This window comes from Schistocerca serialis, chromosome 7 (genome assembly GCF_023864345.2).
Source record: "Schistocerca serialis cubense isolate TAMUIC-IGC-003099 chromosome 7, iqSchSeri2.2, whole genome shotgun sequence".
NCBI lineage: Eukaryota > Metazoa > Arthropoda > Insecta > Orthoptera > Acrididae > Schistocerca > Schistocerca serialis.
This window is the reverse complement of record NC_064644.1, coordinates 194,713,469-194,732,374: the sequence shown is the minus strand read 5'-3', so window position 1 is coordinate 194,732,374 and position 18,906 is coordinate 194,713,469. Positions and strand designations below refer to the sequence as shown.

At 43.0% G+C, this 18,906-nt stretch overlaps 1 protein-coding gene across 1 annotated transcript in view; it reads right to left on the bottom strand.

Annotated features, from left to right (window-relative positions):
• The window catches only part of LOC126412495 (lipase 3-like), an 86,025-nt gene that overhangs the window by 47,681 nt on the left and 19,438 nt on the right, over positions 1 to 18,906 (bottom strand). The window contains exons 2-3 of the mRNA XM_050082113.1: positions 10,514 to 10,709; positions 2,094 to 2,208 (exon numbers count right to left, since the gene is read on the bottom strand). Coding sequence (XP_049938070.1) covers positions 2,094 to 2,208; positions 10,514 to 10,709 — 311 coding nt within the window. The remainder of the gene's footprint in view (positions 1 to 2,093; positions 2,209 to 10,513; positions 10,710 to 18,906) is intronic.

Below are 18,906 nucleotides of genomic sequence, written 5' to 3'. Positions count from 1 at the left end.
CCGCAGCGACGCACGGATGCACGCCAAGACCGTAGGATCCTACGCAGTGCCGTAGGGGACCGCACCGCCACTTCCCAGCAAATTAGGGACACTGTTGCTCCTGGGGTATCGGCGAGGACCATTCGCAACCGTCTCCATGAAGCTGGGCTACGGTCCCGCACACCGTTAGGCCGTCTTCCGCTCACGCCCCAACATCGTGCAGCCCGCCTGCAGTGGTGTCGCGACAGGCGTGAATGGAGGGACGAATGGAGACGTGTCGTCTTCAGCGATGAGAGTCGCTTCTGCCTTGGTGCCAATGATGGTCGTATGCGTGTTTGGCGCCTTGCAGGTGAGCGCCCCAATCAGTACTGCATACGACCGAGGTACACAGGGCCAACACCCGGCATCATGGTGTGGGGAGCGATCTCCTACACTGGCCGTACACCACTGGTGATCGTCGAGGGGACACTGAATAGTGCACGGTACATCCAAACCGTCATCGAACCCATCGTTCTACCATTCCTAGACCGGCAAGGGAACTTGCTATTCCAACAGGACAATGCACGTCCGCATGTATCCCGTGCCACCCAACGTGCTCTAGAAGGTGTAAGTCAACTACCCTGGCCAGCAAGATCTCCGGATCTGTCCCCCATTGAGCATGTTTGGGACTGGATGAAGCGTCGTCTCACGCGGTCTGCACGTCCAGCACGAACGCTGGTCCAACTGAGGCGCCAGGTGGAAATGGCATGGCAAGCCGTTCCACAGGACTACATCCAGCATCTCTACGATCGTCTTCATGGGAGAATAGCAGCCTGCATTGCTGCGAAAGGTGGATATACACTGTACTAGTGCCGACATTGTGCATGCTCTGTTGCCTGTGTCTATGTGCCTGTGGTTCTGTCAGTGTGATCATGTGATGTATCTGACCCCAGGAATGTGTCAATAAAGTTTCCCCTTCCTGGGACAATGAATTCACGGTGTTCTTATTTCAATTTCCAGGAGTGTATTAATTGTAACTAAAATAAACAAACGATGAAAAACTGATAGTCATGGTAGTAGCCACATGGCATCTGTTTTGTGGAAAAGCTGGACGATATTATATTGTATGAGATTCCCTGTAGTAGCCAGTTTTTCGTAATCACGAACTCTATAATGTTGAGAACCACGACGTAAGAGAGCTTGTGCAAAACTGACAGTAATGCTGATTTACGAGGGCTGTTCGGAAGATAAGGTTCGATCGGTTGCGAAATGAAAACCACAGTGAAAATAAAAAACTTTTCGCAACAGTTAGGAACACCTTCCAGCTACCTTTTTAAATGGTCGCCGCTCCGGCTTAGACATTTGTCGTGGCGTTGTACAAACTTTACAGTACCCTCTTTACAGAAAGCAGCCGCCTGTGCTTTCCATCAAACCTCTAAGCTGGTCTGCCTTTCGTTGTTTGTGCCATAATGTTGTCTTCGCAGCCAGTGATTCTCGCGTGCAGAGATGAACAACGGAGGGAACCAATTAAGAGCCGTATTGTGGATGAACAAAGAGTTCCCATCGAAAACGCTACGTAAGCGTCTTCATTGCTCCTGCAGAATGCCGCTGAAAATTGTCTTGAAGAAAGAAACGCATGACATTTATGTTATGTGGGCTGCATAGTTCCAAGCAAAATCTCTCACCAGATCCACGTACTTGGCGGGAGACACTGTTATTTTAGGTATTTCTACGTGATCACTTTGCGCTCTGACCTGAAGAGAGTGACGTAAAGCGATCGACAGTCACAGTGGATACCATTTCGCTCCCAATCGGACCTTACTTTCCGAATACGCTTCGTACAAACAGAAAATCAGTAGAGTTAGACTGCTAACTGCAATGCATTGGTCATCTGTTTCAATTGCACTATGCTTCTATTAATGTGATACATAATTCAATTTAATAGCAATTTTTTTCCTCAAGAGCTAAACTTTCGTGGCAAGATAAAATGTGAAACCCTCCAGTGAATTCAGTCAGTTTTTGTATGGATTACCTACTGATTATGTTGAATAGCTATAGCCAGACGTTGCCACGCTTACTGTCGGTGCTGCTGTTTGTAACGCATAGAAAATTGAGTGAATCCTGCTGCAACTCACCTGAACTGCCAGAAGCTGTCGTCGTCGGGGTTAATGGTCGTGTGGTTCCTGGAGTAGACGTTTCCTCGTGAATTTCCCATCCACACGTCGAAGCCAGCATCAGCCAGCACGTACGCTGCGGGAGTAAATAAATGTGTTTTACACAATCTGCTTCCTACTACTATATGTCTGTAAGACTGTAATCTGAGAGAGTCACATCTGCTTTTGCTCGTAGTGCTCCGACAGCAAGATTCTAAAGCATTTATGAGACAGTCTGCAACATTTTACTAGTGGTGATGTAAACCGCAATGTAATGTTAGAGTAGATTACGCACTGATGAAATCACTATAACTAAATGAGCCTAGTACACAACATAACGTCCACGACACAGCCAGGGAAATTCAGAAGGGTGAATATCTCACGAAGTGGCTGCCCTAAACCAGTGAAATATCGAGAGTAATTAATATTTTATTGGTGATGGTTATGGTAGTGATTTTGTATCTGGCTTTATTATTGGAGTTTATGTTGGAGTTATGTTAGTATTGGTGCTGATATGGATATGGTAGTGGAGTTATTAGAGGGAATGTTGGTGCTGGTGATGGGGTCGGTGCTGGTTGTGATGTTATGGTGGGAATGTTGGTATTCATTGTGGTAGTGGTGGTGGTGATTTTGATGTTGGAGGTGGAAGTTTGTTAATAGTGACGAAGGGTTGACGGTGAAGGTGATGTTGTAGACGACGATTATGGTAATATACGAGGGTCAGTCAAAAAGGAATGCCTCCTATTTTTTTTCTACGTTTAATTGTCAGGAAATTTAAATGCAATTACATAGGTTGAAAACCACAACATTGAGGATCATTTTGTCATTTTTCAATGTAATCTCCGCCCATCTCTACAGTTTTGGTCCATCTTTGAACAAGGGCATGTATCCCAGCACGGTAAAAATCACAGCTCTGCTTCCTAAGCCATTGACCCACGGATGTTTTGACGGCCTCCTCATCTTCAAAATGAATCCCACGATGAGCTTCTTTTAGTGGCCCGAACAGATGGAAGTCTGATGGTGCCAGGTCAGGGCTGTATGGGGGATGAGGCAAAACTTCCCATCCAATTTTGACAATCTCGTCAGAGGTGTGACGACTGGTGTGTGGTCTTGCATTGTCATGCAAAAGAAGAACATCTGCCATTGATTTTGTTGGGCGAACTCGCTGAAGACGTGCTTTAAGTTTGTTGAGGGTTGTGACGTATTGAACAGAATTTATTGTGCATCCCTGCTCCAAAAAATCAACCAGAATCACACCCTCTGTATCCCAGAAAACTGTTGCCATAACTTTCCCTGCCGATCGCACAGTTTTGAATTTTTTCTTCCTCGGCGAGCTTGTGTGACGCCACTCCATTGACTGCCTCTTTGATTCGGGTTCAAAAAAATGCACCCATGTTTCGTCCCCGGTCACAATTTTTTTCAGAAACTCATCTCCCTCCAAACGGAAGCACTGCAAGTGTTGGGAGGCTATTGTTTTCCTTGCCTCTTTATTCTGATCGGTTAACATTCTTGGAACCCACCGTGCACAAACTTTTGAGTACCCCAATTGTTTAATAATCGTGATCACACTGCCTTTACTAAGAGAAATAATGCGACACACTTCATCTGCAGTCACCCGACGGTCACCACGAATGATGTCATCAACTTGCTGAATGTTGTGTGGAGTCACTGCACTCACCGGCCTGCCGCTCCACTTTTCGTCAGTCAACGGTGTTTGCCCTTCAGCTTCCTTACAACGACGAACCCATCGTCTAACAGTGCTGCCATCCACTGTCACAACACCATACACCTTCTTCAGTCTTTCATGAATGCGTATGGGCGTTTCACCTTCTGCATTCAAGAATTCAATCACACAACGCTGTCTCAAACGAACATCGATGTCGGCCATCTTACAAACTTCTGCTGTGCTGCCACCTGTTGACACAGAAAGTTACTACTGCAGTGGATTGCAGAAGAAGGTTTGAGGAATGGCGCCAAATTCAAATTTTTCACTTAACTTAATTTCTTTAAGTAGAAAAAAAATGGGAGGCATTACTTTTTGACCGACCCTCGTAGTTAGTGTTAGTGGAGTTGATGATGGTTGTGGTGGTGGTCGTGGTGTTTCGCGTATGAATGTGTACAGAACAAGTTTCTAGTACAGTTGTTGACCTTCCTGTTCTACACAAACAAGATAGAACTCATTATTCCATTTTTTTACGTGTTATTTGTAGCATAGTTTTTTATGACCAGATGGAGTGTTAATTACAGCCTTCTATGACATTGAATAACTGCTTGATGATTCACCAGATGCCTGCGTTTCTGATTTTCAAAGCTCGTAACTGAGGCTTAATGGTTTGTGCTGATACTTATGGAACTAAAGTTGTCCGTATCTGCCTCAACAAAACTGTGTCTAAATCATCTGTTACAGTTTGCTTAGAACACGGCTGTGGGAATGTAAACTTGTGCACGGATGCCAGTATGTTCAACTCTTCGAATAGTGTAGCATTTCTCCAGAAGAGCCGTCAACTTCTCGCTGGTGTTATGGATTCTAGTCGCTCACATTTTTTACCACATGGACCACTGTAACAGTTCTGAGGCTTTGACACACTTTGTGTTGATCTGTTATGGAGATATTGTAATACCCATGGAATACGTGGCCAGAATGGTTCTTACGTGACTAAGTTGAGAGTGCAGCTGCAACGCCATCAGCATTAAGTAAAGATCTGACTAGGTTGTAAAGGCTGAGCAAATGTTCTCAGATTCACAGAAATGCAGACGTAGTAAGACAGTATACCGAAGGTGAATGAAACCTTCGTAAGCAGCGAAATGCCTGTGGCGTGCTACCTTCCATATCTCAACAACTTCATCTATATATTCCGCAAGTCATCTTACGATGTGTAGCACAGGGTGGGCTTACTACGTGTGCCACTGTCACTTGGGCATGGTGGATGAGTGTTCAGCTCATCGCTTCCAGCACGAGGCACGTTAGCCGAGCATTTCGTCTCGTTAACAGAATTATAGAGCGGAAACGTGAAAACGAAGTACGGCATGTCAAAATGTAAGATAACAGGGGAAAACAACGAGAGACTTACATTACAAATAATTTTATTCGAAGGAATACAAATTATGACAGTTTCTCGTCATTTTTAACTTCTGATAGAAATAGTGTTATACATACAAATATAAAAATAAATATAAAACGAAAGTTTAGTTGAAGATGTAGGTGAATGTTTCGTCCATGGAGGATTGCATCATGAGGACTACACTGTTGATAAATGCAAACAAAACTGTTTTCTGCGTCAATCATTTATTTTTATCACCATGCGTTTCCGTTGTTCACACGATCATATTTAACAGAAGAACTGTGTAGTTACATAGCTGGTGTTGGTGGAGAGCACGCACACCTTTCCACAGCAGCAAACGAAGGGCAATACAGGTTATGTTGCGTCTATTGCTAACGATAAAAGAAGGTTATTAGAAAAGCTAACTTCGAACTTGAAACAAGCATGAATCTGTGACGAAATTATAGTTAGAGGGGCAGTACGGTCGTAGAAAGTCTGCATACTGGTACTCATTGTATGTCCTCTCCACTCTACATTATGTTTACACTGTCACTTTAAAGATATCGTACGTTTGCAGATATGCTTGTTTACGTTGGATACAAAGAAAAGCAAGCAGATGAGTAACATGTACAACATCTCTTAAGTGACAGTGTAAACATAACGTACAGTGGAGAGGACTTACAAAAAGTATCAGTACGCAGTCTTTTTTATAACTCTACTGCCCCTGTAACCGCAATTTGCTATCACAAATTCATGTTTTCAACTTAAAAAATTCCTTACTAAAAAAATATCTACAGCAAAAGACGCAAGATTACTTACATTATCCGTGGTCTTGTGCTGTGTACAGGCGTTTGTGCTATTTACTAACACCAGCTATGCAACTAAGCAATTCTCTACTTGAAAGGTAACAGTGTCAATAATCGAAAAGAGTAATGGTAAATAAATAAGTGATCGACGCAGAAAAATGTAAGTATCATGCTTTACTTCCAAGGAGAGTGTGCACAGCATTAGGTCACTTACAAAGAGTACATATTGACATAATTTACGCAATGGTAAATAAAATTTCCTCTACTTCACTTCAAGAAAATCTATTATCCTCTCTTTCTTCAGTAGTTAACGTGTTGGGCGACGAATATTTTGTACGATCGGCTGATCATGCAGTTATACCCCAAAATTACACCATATTTTTTTTCTTGGTTTATTTATTTATGTTGCACAATTCACAGTTACATTGTATTGGTCGGAACTTACATCACGTCGTGGCGATTACTTCTGAGCATCAATCGTCCCTTTGTTTGTTACAAACGGCTTTCCTTGAATTGAAGCTCAGTACTCTTCTTGATGTTTTAATCATGCCTTTCCTTTTTCGACATAAAGCACTGGATACAAAAGATTCACGTCGAAAATCACCGAAATGCAATAGAAAGTACTACTGCTTGCTGGTTGTAGGAAAGGAACAGGTTGTAACCTGTTTACCACCGATATCAGACGTGTTTGGCGTATTCAGCTTTCCTATGTCATGAGCAAAGGTACTAACACACTGGTAAAACCAGGTTTCCCTAGGAGCAGGACAGGGCGTTTTACGTCAGCAGGGACGCAAAACTCAAATACGCAGCGCATTTAAGCGCATCAGCTATTCAGTCCACACATGACGTCTGAGATGAGTATTCATCGTGTTGTTACTGTAACAGAACTGCCAATGTACTGTACAGTATTGATGGATCGCGTCGGGAAAAAGAAATGTCTGGGTTTACTGACAGCATAACTGAGACGTGGCTGGCTCGCGTCATGCCTTGTTTTTTATCGTTGGTTTCAGTCCATTGGTGTCTTATTTCTTCTTCGGTTACCGCCATAACTTTGCTGTCTTCTCTCCGTGAGTGACAGCAGCAGCATGTATCGATACTAGTACTGCTATACTATCTTTGATGTGGCAGATATAATGTCCGGGTGTGCTGTGTGTGGCAGTCGGTTGGTTGGGGCAGAGCAGGGAGGAAGTCTCTGTGGCGCGTAGTCAGGCCGGAGCCGCTGGAGGCGTGCATGCGGGGTTGGAGTTGTGAGGCGCTTCTTGCGAGGGTTACGAAGTTCGCCGTCCACCGATCCTGGACACTAAAGTTGAGTGCTCACTCAACCTACTATCAAGCCTCAACTGCTGTCACATCTCTTCGTTTGATCCTGGTTGTCGCTTTCTGGGAGATTCCCGCGAGCAACAACGTGTATTCATTGAAATCGGCTAGAATTTCAGCCGTCTTCCTGTGTCGTGTTTAACTTAATTTAATTCATTTCTTCATTAATGAAGTGTACCCGCGGTATCTTCTGCCTTGTGGCCGTTGACGTAATTTTTGGCAGTGTATTTTCCTCGTCGTGTTGATGCTGTTCAGCATGGCGTGTAATTCGACAGCTGAGGTGTGTTGGTAGTTTTGGGCGTTTATTCTGACTTGGCTGGATTGGGCACCAGTATCCAAATTGTTGTGCTACTGACATCTTGTTGTCGTTTTGCTGGTCGGGTGGAGCAGAACTGATGTTGTTGGTTGGTTCATCGGCTGGCCTTCGGTTGGGTTGTCTTCCGATTAAGAGATTGTTGATCTGCCTGCCTGTCTCACCTAAACGTGCGTTAGTGTTACCTTCCTAGTCCGACCCTTGGAACCTTCTGAGCGCCGCTCCTTGTGTTTTACATAGTGATTTCCTTTTTTGTCTTAAGTACTCTGTGTTGCCTTCTGTCGAGTTTTAGCTTATTAAAATTACAAAGCTTTTCTTCTTAGGCCTTAAGCCATAAATTTGTTTCAAGCTGGTAAGTGGTCTTCAGCCGAGTTTTCAGCCTTTTCAAATCAAAAGTTGAAAAATTTTGTTTAGGCCTTAAGCCGTAAGAAATATTTTCTAGTTGGTATGTGGCCTTCAGCCGAGTTTTCCAGCTTAGATTAACAACTGGAAATTTCTTTCTCTGGGCTTTAAGCCGTGAGATTGTTTGGGTTTCATATGTGGTCTTCAGAAGAGTTTTATGTGATGTATTTTAGGATAAAGCCTTTAGCCTATTTTAGTTGAAGTGTAGAAGCTCTTCCCTTTAGGCCTTAAGCCGTAAAATTGTTTTCTGCATGATGTGTGGTCTTTAGCCGAGTTTTAGTCTCTCTTACATTAAAAATTCAAAATCCTTGTCTTGCCCTTAAGTCATAAGATTGCTATTCTTTAGTACGAGGCCTTCAGCCGAGTTTTACACGAAATATTTTAAGGTTGAGGTCTTCAGCCTTTTCAAATTGAAAGCTCTTCTTCCTAGGCCGTAAGCCATTAAATTGCTTTGTTGATATGCGGTCTTCACCCGATTTTTCAGCCTATTTAGATTAAACATTGAAAATCTATGTCTCGGCCTTAACCCGTAACACTGTCCTTGATTAGTGTGTGGCCTTCAGCCGAGTTCTATGGGAAAAATTTAAGTAAGGCTTTCAGCCGATTTATATTGAAGAAAATTTTTTTTTCTAAAGAAGCGATACTCCAGAAGAACTCCTGTACCTCAATTCCTCGCTTAGTCCTTGTGCCTTGGATTTTCGATGTGGCTTTCAGCCGATCTAAATGAAATCAAAGGAGGTCTTTCGTTAAAAACTTGAGAGCTTGTGGTTCTAGCTTGTGTGATTGTGTGTTTTAACAAATAAAGTTTATATGTTGAGTGCAACTGACAGTAACTTATTTTGGCCCCTTTCCACAAATATAACCTCATCCGTTTTGTCCTGCTAGCCCAGGGATTTCAACAACAAATAACTGGCTATAAAGAAGGAGAATTATTCGCTTCCGACTTTTGCGAAACGCATTTAAACAGTCAGCAATATGTTTTTGATCCGAGAGGATGAGGGTGTGTCGGATATACTGATTAACAATCACTTTTCCGACGATGAAGAGAGGCTGAAAGCATATTTCATATTTATTTGTCATCAGTTCACGTCACTTTTGAACTACGTGGAAGAGCAGGCTACTAACAAGTAATTTAAAATGAAATTCTGTTAGCATAGGCAACCGTTTACGCTTAAAAAATCATATTTTGTCCTTCATTTGTTTATTCATTATTGTTTTTATTAGCATCATTTATCACTTCTGCTGGTAATATTTTCAAGTATACATTTTTATAACCCGTTTTTCTAATATATTACAAGACAGCATTGTCATCAAATTATAAATATAGTATTATTGTCAATATCTAGGAAAGTTATGACATTTTTATTACTAGCATTACTACAAATGACGACGTCTCAATTGACCAAGTCCCATGTACAGGTATGTGCAGACACAGCGTCAGTTAACGGTTCAGTTTCCTCCGCAATGAAATGTACTTTTAGCTTTTTAGCACACCTGATAACTGTTTTGCATACGAACTTTACCTGAATTACAGCAATTACCTTAGCAGAACGCAGCGACTACCTATTAGACTCGACCAGAGCCAGTTGGCCTGTCACGCTGACGTAAAACGTTGGCCTGCTACGCACTGTGCTCTGATGGAAAACACCTTCACTGTCTTGTCACAAACGAAGGTACAACGCACTGCAGCACAAAATTCCTGCTGCTGGCAAAATCTGGCTTAAATCTAGTGGAAGTGTTCTGAAGTACAAGGAGTTTAGCCCACCCGGCTGGCCGTGCGGTCTAACGCACAGCTTTCCAGGTGGGAAGGAGCGCCTGGTCCCCGGCACGAATCCGCGCGGCGGATTTATGTCGAGGTCCGGTGTACCGGCCAGTCTGTGGATGGTTTTTAGACGGTTTTCCATCTGCCTCGGCGAATGTGGGCTGGTTCACCTTATTCCGTCTCAGCTACACTACGTCGGCGATTGCTGTGCAAACAAGTTTTCCACGTACGCGTACATCACCATTACTCTACCACGTAAACATAGGGGTTACACTCGTCTGGGTTGCGACGTTCCCTGGGGGTCCACCGCGGGCCGAACCGCACAATAAACCTGGCTTCGGTGTGGGGCGGCGGAGGGATGAAGTGGACTGCCATAGTCCTCGTGGGGTTGTGGACCACTGCGGCTGTGGTGGGGACGGAGCCTCTCCGTCGTTTCTAGGTCCCTGATTAACATACAACATACAACATACAAGGAGTTTTATCTAGTACTTCGAACCAATCTCAAGTTATTAGCCATTGCACACTCAGAATTTACAGGGCAACTACGAAAGTATCCAATTTTGTCGCTCTTAGCGTTTCCCATTTCGTCTTAAATTTCTGAAATACGTACCGATCATGAGAAGTTTAACGATTTCAGTTTCCATCGCTATCCAGTGAGGATACCAAACGTACATGCTGCAACTTGGCCAACATTATCATTGTTTTTTCAACATTCTACACATACGCCAGACCGAGGTGAGCTGATAGTCACCGCCACTTACCGAAGCCCTTGCCAGGACCCATGATGACCCAGTCTGCGGAGCTGGCGAGCAGTCCGTGCATCACGAGGATGGGGAAGCCGGAGCCTCCACTCGCCTTGGGGCTGGACGGCACGCGGAACATGCGCAGGATGTAGCCGTCCCCCGTCGTCACGAAGTGCTCTTCCACCGGGTAGCCGTACTTCCTCAGGAGCTGCGCCTGCACACAGGCAAGTTCCAGGTAGTTGATACTCGTATGGCTTTCTGTGATATGCCGCTATGCGCCATTGAGCATTCTATGCAACGTTGCAGTCTGGCCTATCAGTGAACTGGAACAGTAAGTTTCATTCTAAAATTTCTGACTGCAGACAACACAATGACTTTAAACATATGCGGAATAATTAAAAACGCCACAGTGAACATGAAAAAGTTGTAGTTCTTTGAGTAAGCGGACATTAGTCAGGAATTTTCTAGGCAAAGTGGTCAGCTACCATATCTGCATAAATGTGCGTAACTGCACAACAGCCCAGTGGTTCCAAGCCTGGAGGTAATTACCCCCTGAGGGGTAAAATGAAATTTTCTGAGGGGTTAAAACTAAACGATTCGAGTCCGCTTCAGTCGCGAAACTAAATCATTTACAAAAAATCGTTACTGTTATTACAATTTTGTAGGACCCTGATACTGATTCTATAATAATTCTTCCAATCCATCTGTGGCATGAATCAGCAAACCAGTGTTTAGTAGTATTAGTTGAAAACACTCTTCGTTGTAATTTTAGTTTTTTTATTTAGGTATCTTCAGGCTGATCTTAATTTGGTATTTCTTAGGACGATCCCTTAGACAGTGTAGCTAAGGGGCATCGTCTAGTACATCAGGCCAACATCGGCATAATATTATTTGCTCCTGTGAACGTGAACGCGTTATGCAGCTCTTGGAGTCACTCATGTCCTTCTAGAAAGTATTTACTGAGGTTAACGAAGGCGATGTTGGCCTGATGTAGTCGACGATGCCCCTTAGCTACACTGTCTAAAGGATCGTCCTAAGGAATACCAAATTAAGATCAGCCTGAAGATGCCTAAATAAGGAGAAACACATAGTTGATAATTAATAATAACAAAAACTAAAATTGCGGCCAAGACTGTTTTCGACTAATACTGATTCTAAAGTTATTAATACTTTTTCTCAGTTAGTAGCATTAATGCGATGGAGGTTACAGGTTCCTCACATAGTCCACCCGCTACATAGATATGTTGTGCATTGTCCCTACATTGCTGACGATAGAGTGAGACATATACATAACAAAGTCTAAGTATCTCAAGAAAATATCTTCTCCAAGTTGTAAGCAGTACACAGCAGTGACTATGTACGGGCTAACTCAGTGCTGTACACGGTATTGTTATTATTATTACTATTACTATCAGCGGCTGTGGTCAGACGAAAAGCATTAGCATCCTGAAGTATTCCAATTTCTACCAGTTCAGCAGTAAGCAGTGCAGCAATCAAGTGATTCATGAACAGTAATCGTAGCGCACATTTTAACTTGGTTGGTTTTAAATAGGGGTTGCAGTGGGCAGGTGAAGCAAGTGCTGCGATGGAGAAGAGTTATGCAGGGAAAGTATGTTTTGTGACAACTGTCTACCATCGCTGTCGATAGTTAGCTTTCTTATCTGAGAAGGAGTTGTGAGTAGCATTAGCGATGCACTACGAATTCCTTCGTCATTAGTTCTAACACACATACACACACTCACACAATCTAAATGTCATTAATCTAACATCATTTTAAAAATAAATGTGTTCCATGAAAAGTCTTCGTTCTACAGTTTAAGTTAGGTGCTTAAGTTGGTGATAATGTATCTGTGTGTGTGTGTGTGTGTGCGCGCGTGTGTGTGTGTGTGGGTGTGGGAGGGTAGGCAGACGAAGGGGGGGAAGGAGGAAGAGTGAGGGTACTACTAAGATCTAAGTAAGGTTGGGAGCCACTGCTATCGTCCTATTAAAGGTATTTGTTATTGGACGTCCGTCACTTGCCGCTACAGCGTTGCCACATCGGCGGCTGGCAACCGCTTGGTTATTCTTGTTTTTGGGATGTACGGGCGCTCGACGGCGAGGTTATCAGCACCTTACAAATATTAAAAGAAACATATATGGGTAAAGGGCTAGAAACCTTGGCAAACTCACTCACTCACCCGCTCACTCCTGCTTCACTCGCGTTGATCCGGACAATCACTCCATATCACAAGCCGCAGAACAAAGGAGATATACTGAAAGGTGCTACAGATGAAAACAGAAGTAAAACAACAGAGTAACTAAAACAACGGCAAAGGGACGTAGAGATATGGATTGTCGGACTAAAAAAACATGGGTGAGCCAATTTTCGGAAGCAAGTTGGACGGATCCCAAAACATTAAAACTCTAACCACATTCGTTTCAGTATCAGAATAGAGAGCAGATCTGCCGGCAAATCTGCAGCTACGCTCTGACACTAACACAGTCTAGTAAAATGTGGCGCACAGTGATCGGTACGCCACAAGCACCACACATTGGAGGGTCCTCTCGCCGGTCAGGAAGCTATGCGCTCAGACGACTGTGGCATATGCGAGGACGAGTTAGGACCTCATCCTGTCTTTGCGGCTGAAAGGAGCTACGCCACGGCGGCGTAGTGCGCTTTGATAGACGTAGCTTATTATCTGTCACTTCTAGCCATCCACGCATAATTCTGTACCTCAACAGCAAAGTGACAGTATGCGGGGGATGGCACACTGAAATAACTGAGGATCACGACACGCCTCCTTGCTTGCTACGTCCGTCGGTTCATTCCCCGCAACAACCGCTTGGTTATGAGGGAGACATAAAAGGGTGATAATTATTGAACGCCGAGCGGTCTAGGGCGTCTTGTCACGGTTCGCGCGACTCCCCCTGTTGGAGGTTCGAGTCTTCCCTCCGGCATGTGTGTGTGTGTGTGTGTGTGTGTTGTCCTTAGCGCAAGTTAAATTAAGTTAGATTAAGTAGTGTGTAAGCTTAGGGACCGATGACCTCAGTAGTTTGGTCCCATAAGCCCTTACCACAAATTTCCAATTATTGAACTATATGAAATAAAATCGTCATAACTTCTGAACGGTACTCGCAGGGACATTCAAACTGCACTGTTGGCCGCGGGGAGTGGTGGGATTTAGTATGGTTTGGTTTAGCAATGAAGCCCACTTTTATTTGGATGGGTTTGCAGTAGGCAAAACTGGAGCATTTGGGGGACTGAGAATCAGCATTTCGCGATCGACAAGTCTCTTCACCCTCGGCGGATGATTGTGTGGTGTGCAATGTCCAGTCACGGAAAAATAGGTGCGACACTCCCTGATGGCGCTGTGACTACCAAACGGTACATGACGGTTTTGGAAGACGATTTCATCGCCATTATCCAAAGTGACCCTTATTTCGATAATATGTGGTTCATGTAAGACGGAGCTCGATCCCATCGAACGAGGAGAGTGTTTGATGTTTTGAAGGAGCACTTTGGGGAACGCATTCTGACTCTGGAGTACCCTGAGGCTACTGGCTTGGGCCTCGACTGGTAGCCATATTCTGCGGATTTGAACACATGCGACTGCTTTTTGTGGGGCCATATTAAAGACCAGGTGTACAGCAATAACCCCAAAACCATTGCTGAGCTGAAAACAGCCATTCAGGAGGTCATCGACAGCATCGATGTTCCGACACTTGAGCGCACCGTGCAGAATTTCGTTATTCGTCTGCGCCACATCATCGCCAATGATGGCGGGCATATCGGACACGACATAACCTAAATCCGAATATCTGTAGTGACATTTACATGTTGAATAAAGTATGTGCACGCCGTAATTAAATAATTTCCGTTTTTTTTCATGTAAGTCAATAACTGTCACAGTGTAAACATGGTAGGTCACTTGACTGATGCTGATACTTAACATGTAATGCGGAGCAATGTTGGAAGCGGCTTCCGAGACTTATGACGGGAACGCGAGATGCTCTGTCGGCGCTGATTTTATGTGACCAATGAGTGAACTGCGGCGGGCGACGCGTTTTGTGGCTCTGATTTTAAACTCGTGTCCTAACCTACCCACAGACTCGTTATGTGCACTGTGTCCGTGAAAACTGAGGCCAACAACCTGCGGCAGAACTATTAATCACACTCGTTTTGTTCACGGTGATAAAAGCCATCCTTCGCGAGGAAACTCAAGGCGGAAAATTTCAATTTGTCTACTAAAAGTAAACCGTAATTTTCGGCTTCCACTGGTTATCTGAAACTATCCTCAACTGGCTACACGAGCTGCCACTTTACCAACCGATATGCTTTCCTGCTGACAGGTTATAGGCGATACATGCATATTACGAACGAATAAATAATGATAGGAATAAAAAGTAAGAACAAATAAAAAAGTCAATATGATTATGAAAATGACACGGCGAACTATGAGAAATAAAAAAAATGCATTTAAACTATTTTGTTAAATAGAAATTAAAATACAAGTCATTTTGATAAGATCTAGAAATATAATATTTCAAAGCATATAACGAGATCTGAAACCACGATCTCTTACACGTCAGGAATGCATCTTAACCTCTACACTATGTCTCCATCATACGTTATATGCTTATATTTACGATTTTTCAGGACCAATCGCAACGATGATTTCCTGTATTAAAAAATGTCAGCCTCATGTACGACGCTTATCTAACGTTGTGTAAAAGGTATGCATTTCGTTAGTACCTTTGTGTGTGTGTGTGTGTGTGTGTGTGTGTTATCATGTCTGATGAAATGAGAAATAAAAGGGGCAATCCCAGGAATCGGGATTCACAATTTCAAATACTTCAAGAAGCAAAGCCGGACAAGAAACTGACAGTGAACTGCCGCAGTTTGATAATGGCGAACGGTTCCATCGTGGGATTGAAAACTCTGACTGAAGGAAATCAACTCAAAAAGCACTTTTTTAGGTCAACAGAGAAGTAATTTTAATCAGACTATAGATATGAAAAGTGTTCCTCTTGCTGTGTGTCAGTAAAGAGTCTGGACTACTTGTTACAGTTCTGTAGAAAGTCGTGGAGAACTGTCCAACGACCAGTAGTTCTATCAACTAACCAATTTACTCAGACGAAATATTAAAGTGTCTGGTAAGGTAACAATGATATTTCAATCGGAAACGTAATTTTAAAAGAAAAAGAAGGATGAGTTCCTGGAATGCGATTGTTGACCCAAAAGTAATGGGAACTATTGAGTTGCAACTTTCACATTTTATAATATCTTTACAAAATTGCATCAACTTTATCCTTGTTTTTGAAGTTCTTCGCTTAACTATTGAGCTCAAGAATTATGTAATTTTTTCGCTAGTAATGTTTAGTGACAGCTGTAGTAGAAAGACCTTTATTTTAAGAGTAACATTGACCATCACAGGTCTTTTTAGCATTCCATGAAGTCTGAAAGTATGTGATGTTCCAAGAGATATTTACTAAACTCAATAAATAATCAGACTTCCAAGGAATGTAGAGCAACTTACTTTGTACAACGCGAGAAGCTCTTATTGTAATATATCAGCTTAAAGGACTTCGGCAGTTAGATCGAGAAAAAACGACGCAAAGCGTGGCTACACATAGTTTGTATGTGAAACACCATACTCGCTAGCCTAAAACGTAGGACAGAAATACCGAATGTATACGAGCGCTAACCACAGAAGTCCATTCAGAAGGCCTCACAGAAATTGCATATCGCTCGTAGGTCAGTACACAGGGAGCTTCAAAAGCATCTTCAACTATTTTAAGTTTTGCTTCAGTCACTGCAAGTCATTAAACCAGATAAATAAATAATGTTCGCATCTGTTCATCGAATCCACATGATGTACGTGACCATGCAGAACGTGCTGTAAACACCGTGTGCAATGTGCCTGGTGAGTGATGGACCCACCTCTACTTTACTTTTCGTGTCCGGAAACCAGGCCACAATCTTTCAGCCCAGTATAGGGCCACGCCCAGGGCTCCTTTCTTGTCCAGCCATAAATCGTCGGGGTTGTACCTGTGAGGGCAGTTTGGGCAGGCAAGCAGGAGCTCCATATCCTGCACAGCGCAACAGTCACACTTATCATCCGTGGTTCCAACACCCCACCTAACCGTATTTGTCTTCACTTGGGCCATTCCTGTCCTTATTCGGTTCAGTGTCCTCCATGTCTTCCAGTTTGTGCTGAATCCGCTGGGCACTTCCTGTGCAGGTGGGTAATCAGCTGGTGCTTCCTCTATTATGATGGACCCATCAGAAACTTACGTTGCGCAGAGAAGACAGTTATTGCTACAAAACACATTGGCATTCTGAGGGCTGATCTGGTACCAAAATTAGGTGACGGTCAACATGATTTTGTTGATTAATTTCTTTTTTTACATTTTGCGCTCGGTAAACTACTTTACCGGTCACTATCGCAGGACAATTGCATCTGATAATATTTCATTAGAGCGGAATGTAGAAATTAGTTGGCAGTCAGGTACAATGTCTGCAGTGAGACCCAGATAACCAGCAAATTTGCAAAGTAATACAAATTCTTAACTTCCGATGCCTTTGATCTTAAAATATTAGGCTTCCCCATCTGAGGGTGTGCTAATGACAGGGTTTCCTAAGATCCTGGTAAAGTTATCGACAACCTGGTCGCTGAAATCAGCAGTACAACTATCTCTGGCAAAGAAAACGTCTCATATGAAAGGAGTTAGAATACAGGGTACATGACACAAGTTCCACATGAGGTACACATATTGATGTGAACTGAAGTGGCGCGCTAGATCACGAATTAGAATTCATTCGTAAACAAAAAAGTCACCTAAGGCATTTACAGTCTGTAGTTAACTTACGATTCTTTTTATCCCTTTTACGACCCTGACACGTTGAGTCACAGAATATACTTGTTATTAGGCTTGCTGAAATATGCATCGATAATTGTTGTTAATCGCTCGTCCGTTGTTTAGAAATTGTTTGCATTAATAATCTGGAGCAACTTAATCTATTGTTTACTCTACCGTTATGCACCCCTTGCACAGAACCACTACTCTTCACAAAATGGATACAAATGATTTACGTTGTTTGAAAGTTGATATGTTTTATTCACATTTCTCCCTAAACAAATTCAAGGAGAGCTTTTCAGATGTCGGTAATAATGAACTGCACTGTTTACAACAGCACTCGTTGATACAAACTTAGCTACGCGACGTATACGAGATGCCCACTCACACGTCCGAGCATAGAGACTCTCAGTACTGATTCTGCGCCTACGTCTGCATGATTGCTCTGAAATTCACGCTTAAGTGCTTGGCAAAGGGTCCCTAAAACCACTTTCATACTATTTCTGTACCGTTCCAATCTCGAACATGCAAATGGGATAAGTGGACCCCTACATCTTATGGTACGCGTTCTGATTTCTCTTATTTTATCACGATGGTCATTTCTCGCTATGTAGATGGGCATCAACACAATATTTTGGCTTTCGGAGGAGAAAGTTCGTAACTGAAATTTAATGAAAATCTCTCGCCACAACAAGAAAAAGCATTGTTTCAATGATTGAACCCCTCCCCTCATCATATCTACAGCTCTCTCCCACTGATTTCAAGACAATAGAAAGCGAGCCGTCTTTCTGTGAAGTTTTTTGATACCCTCCGTCAACAACATCTGGTAAGGACTTCATACAGCGTAACAGTACTCCAAAAGAGGACGAATGAGCGTAATGTAGGTTACATCTTCTACACATTCTGTCAACAAACCACAGTTTTTGGTTAGCCTTCTCTCAACGCTTTCTATAGGATGGTTCAGATTTAAACTGTTCTATATGGTAATTCTTTAAAATTCTGTGATTAATCGTACAACCGAAAGTTAATGGAATTGTTTTAATACTGGAATGGACGACCTCACGCTTTCTTTTGTTCAGGGTCAATCGATTATTTTGAACCATACACATATCTTGTCTAAATTATTTTGTAGTTCGTTTTGATCTTCTGATGACCTAACGAGACCATAAAATACGAGGTTATCTGTAAATTTGAAGCCTGCTCAGATGGCTTCAATGTTTATAGAGATTAAGAACGGCAGAGAGCTTATAAGGCTTCCTTTGGGAACTCGGTTTTAGTTCGGTTTTACTAGATGACTTCCCTTCAATTACTACTTTATTACAGGAAATCGAAAATCTAATCGCACTACCGGCCAATAATAATAATAATAATGTCATTTGGCACAGCGGGTGTGAATAAAGACCCAATCATAGAATGAGATTTTCACTCTGCAAGCGGAGTGTGTGCTGATATGAAACTTCCTGGCAGATTAAATTGTGTGCCGGACTGAGACTCGAACTCGGGACCTTTACCTTTCGCTGGCAAGTGCTCTAACCATCTGAGCTACCCAAGCACGACTCACGCCCTGTCCTCAC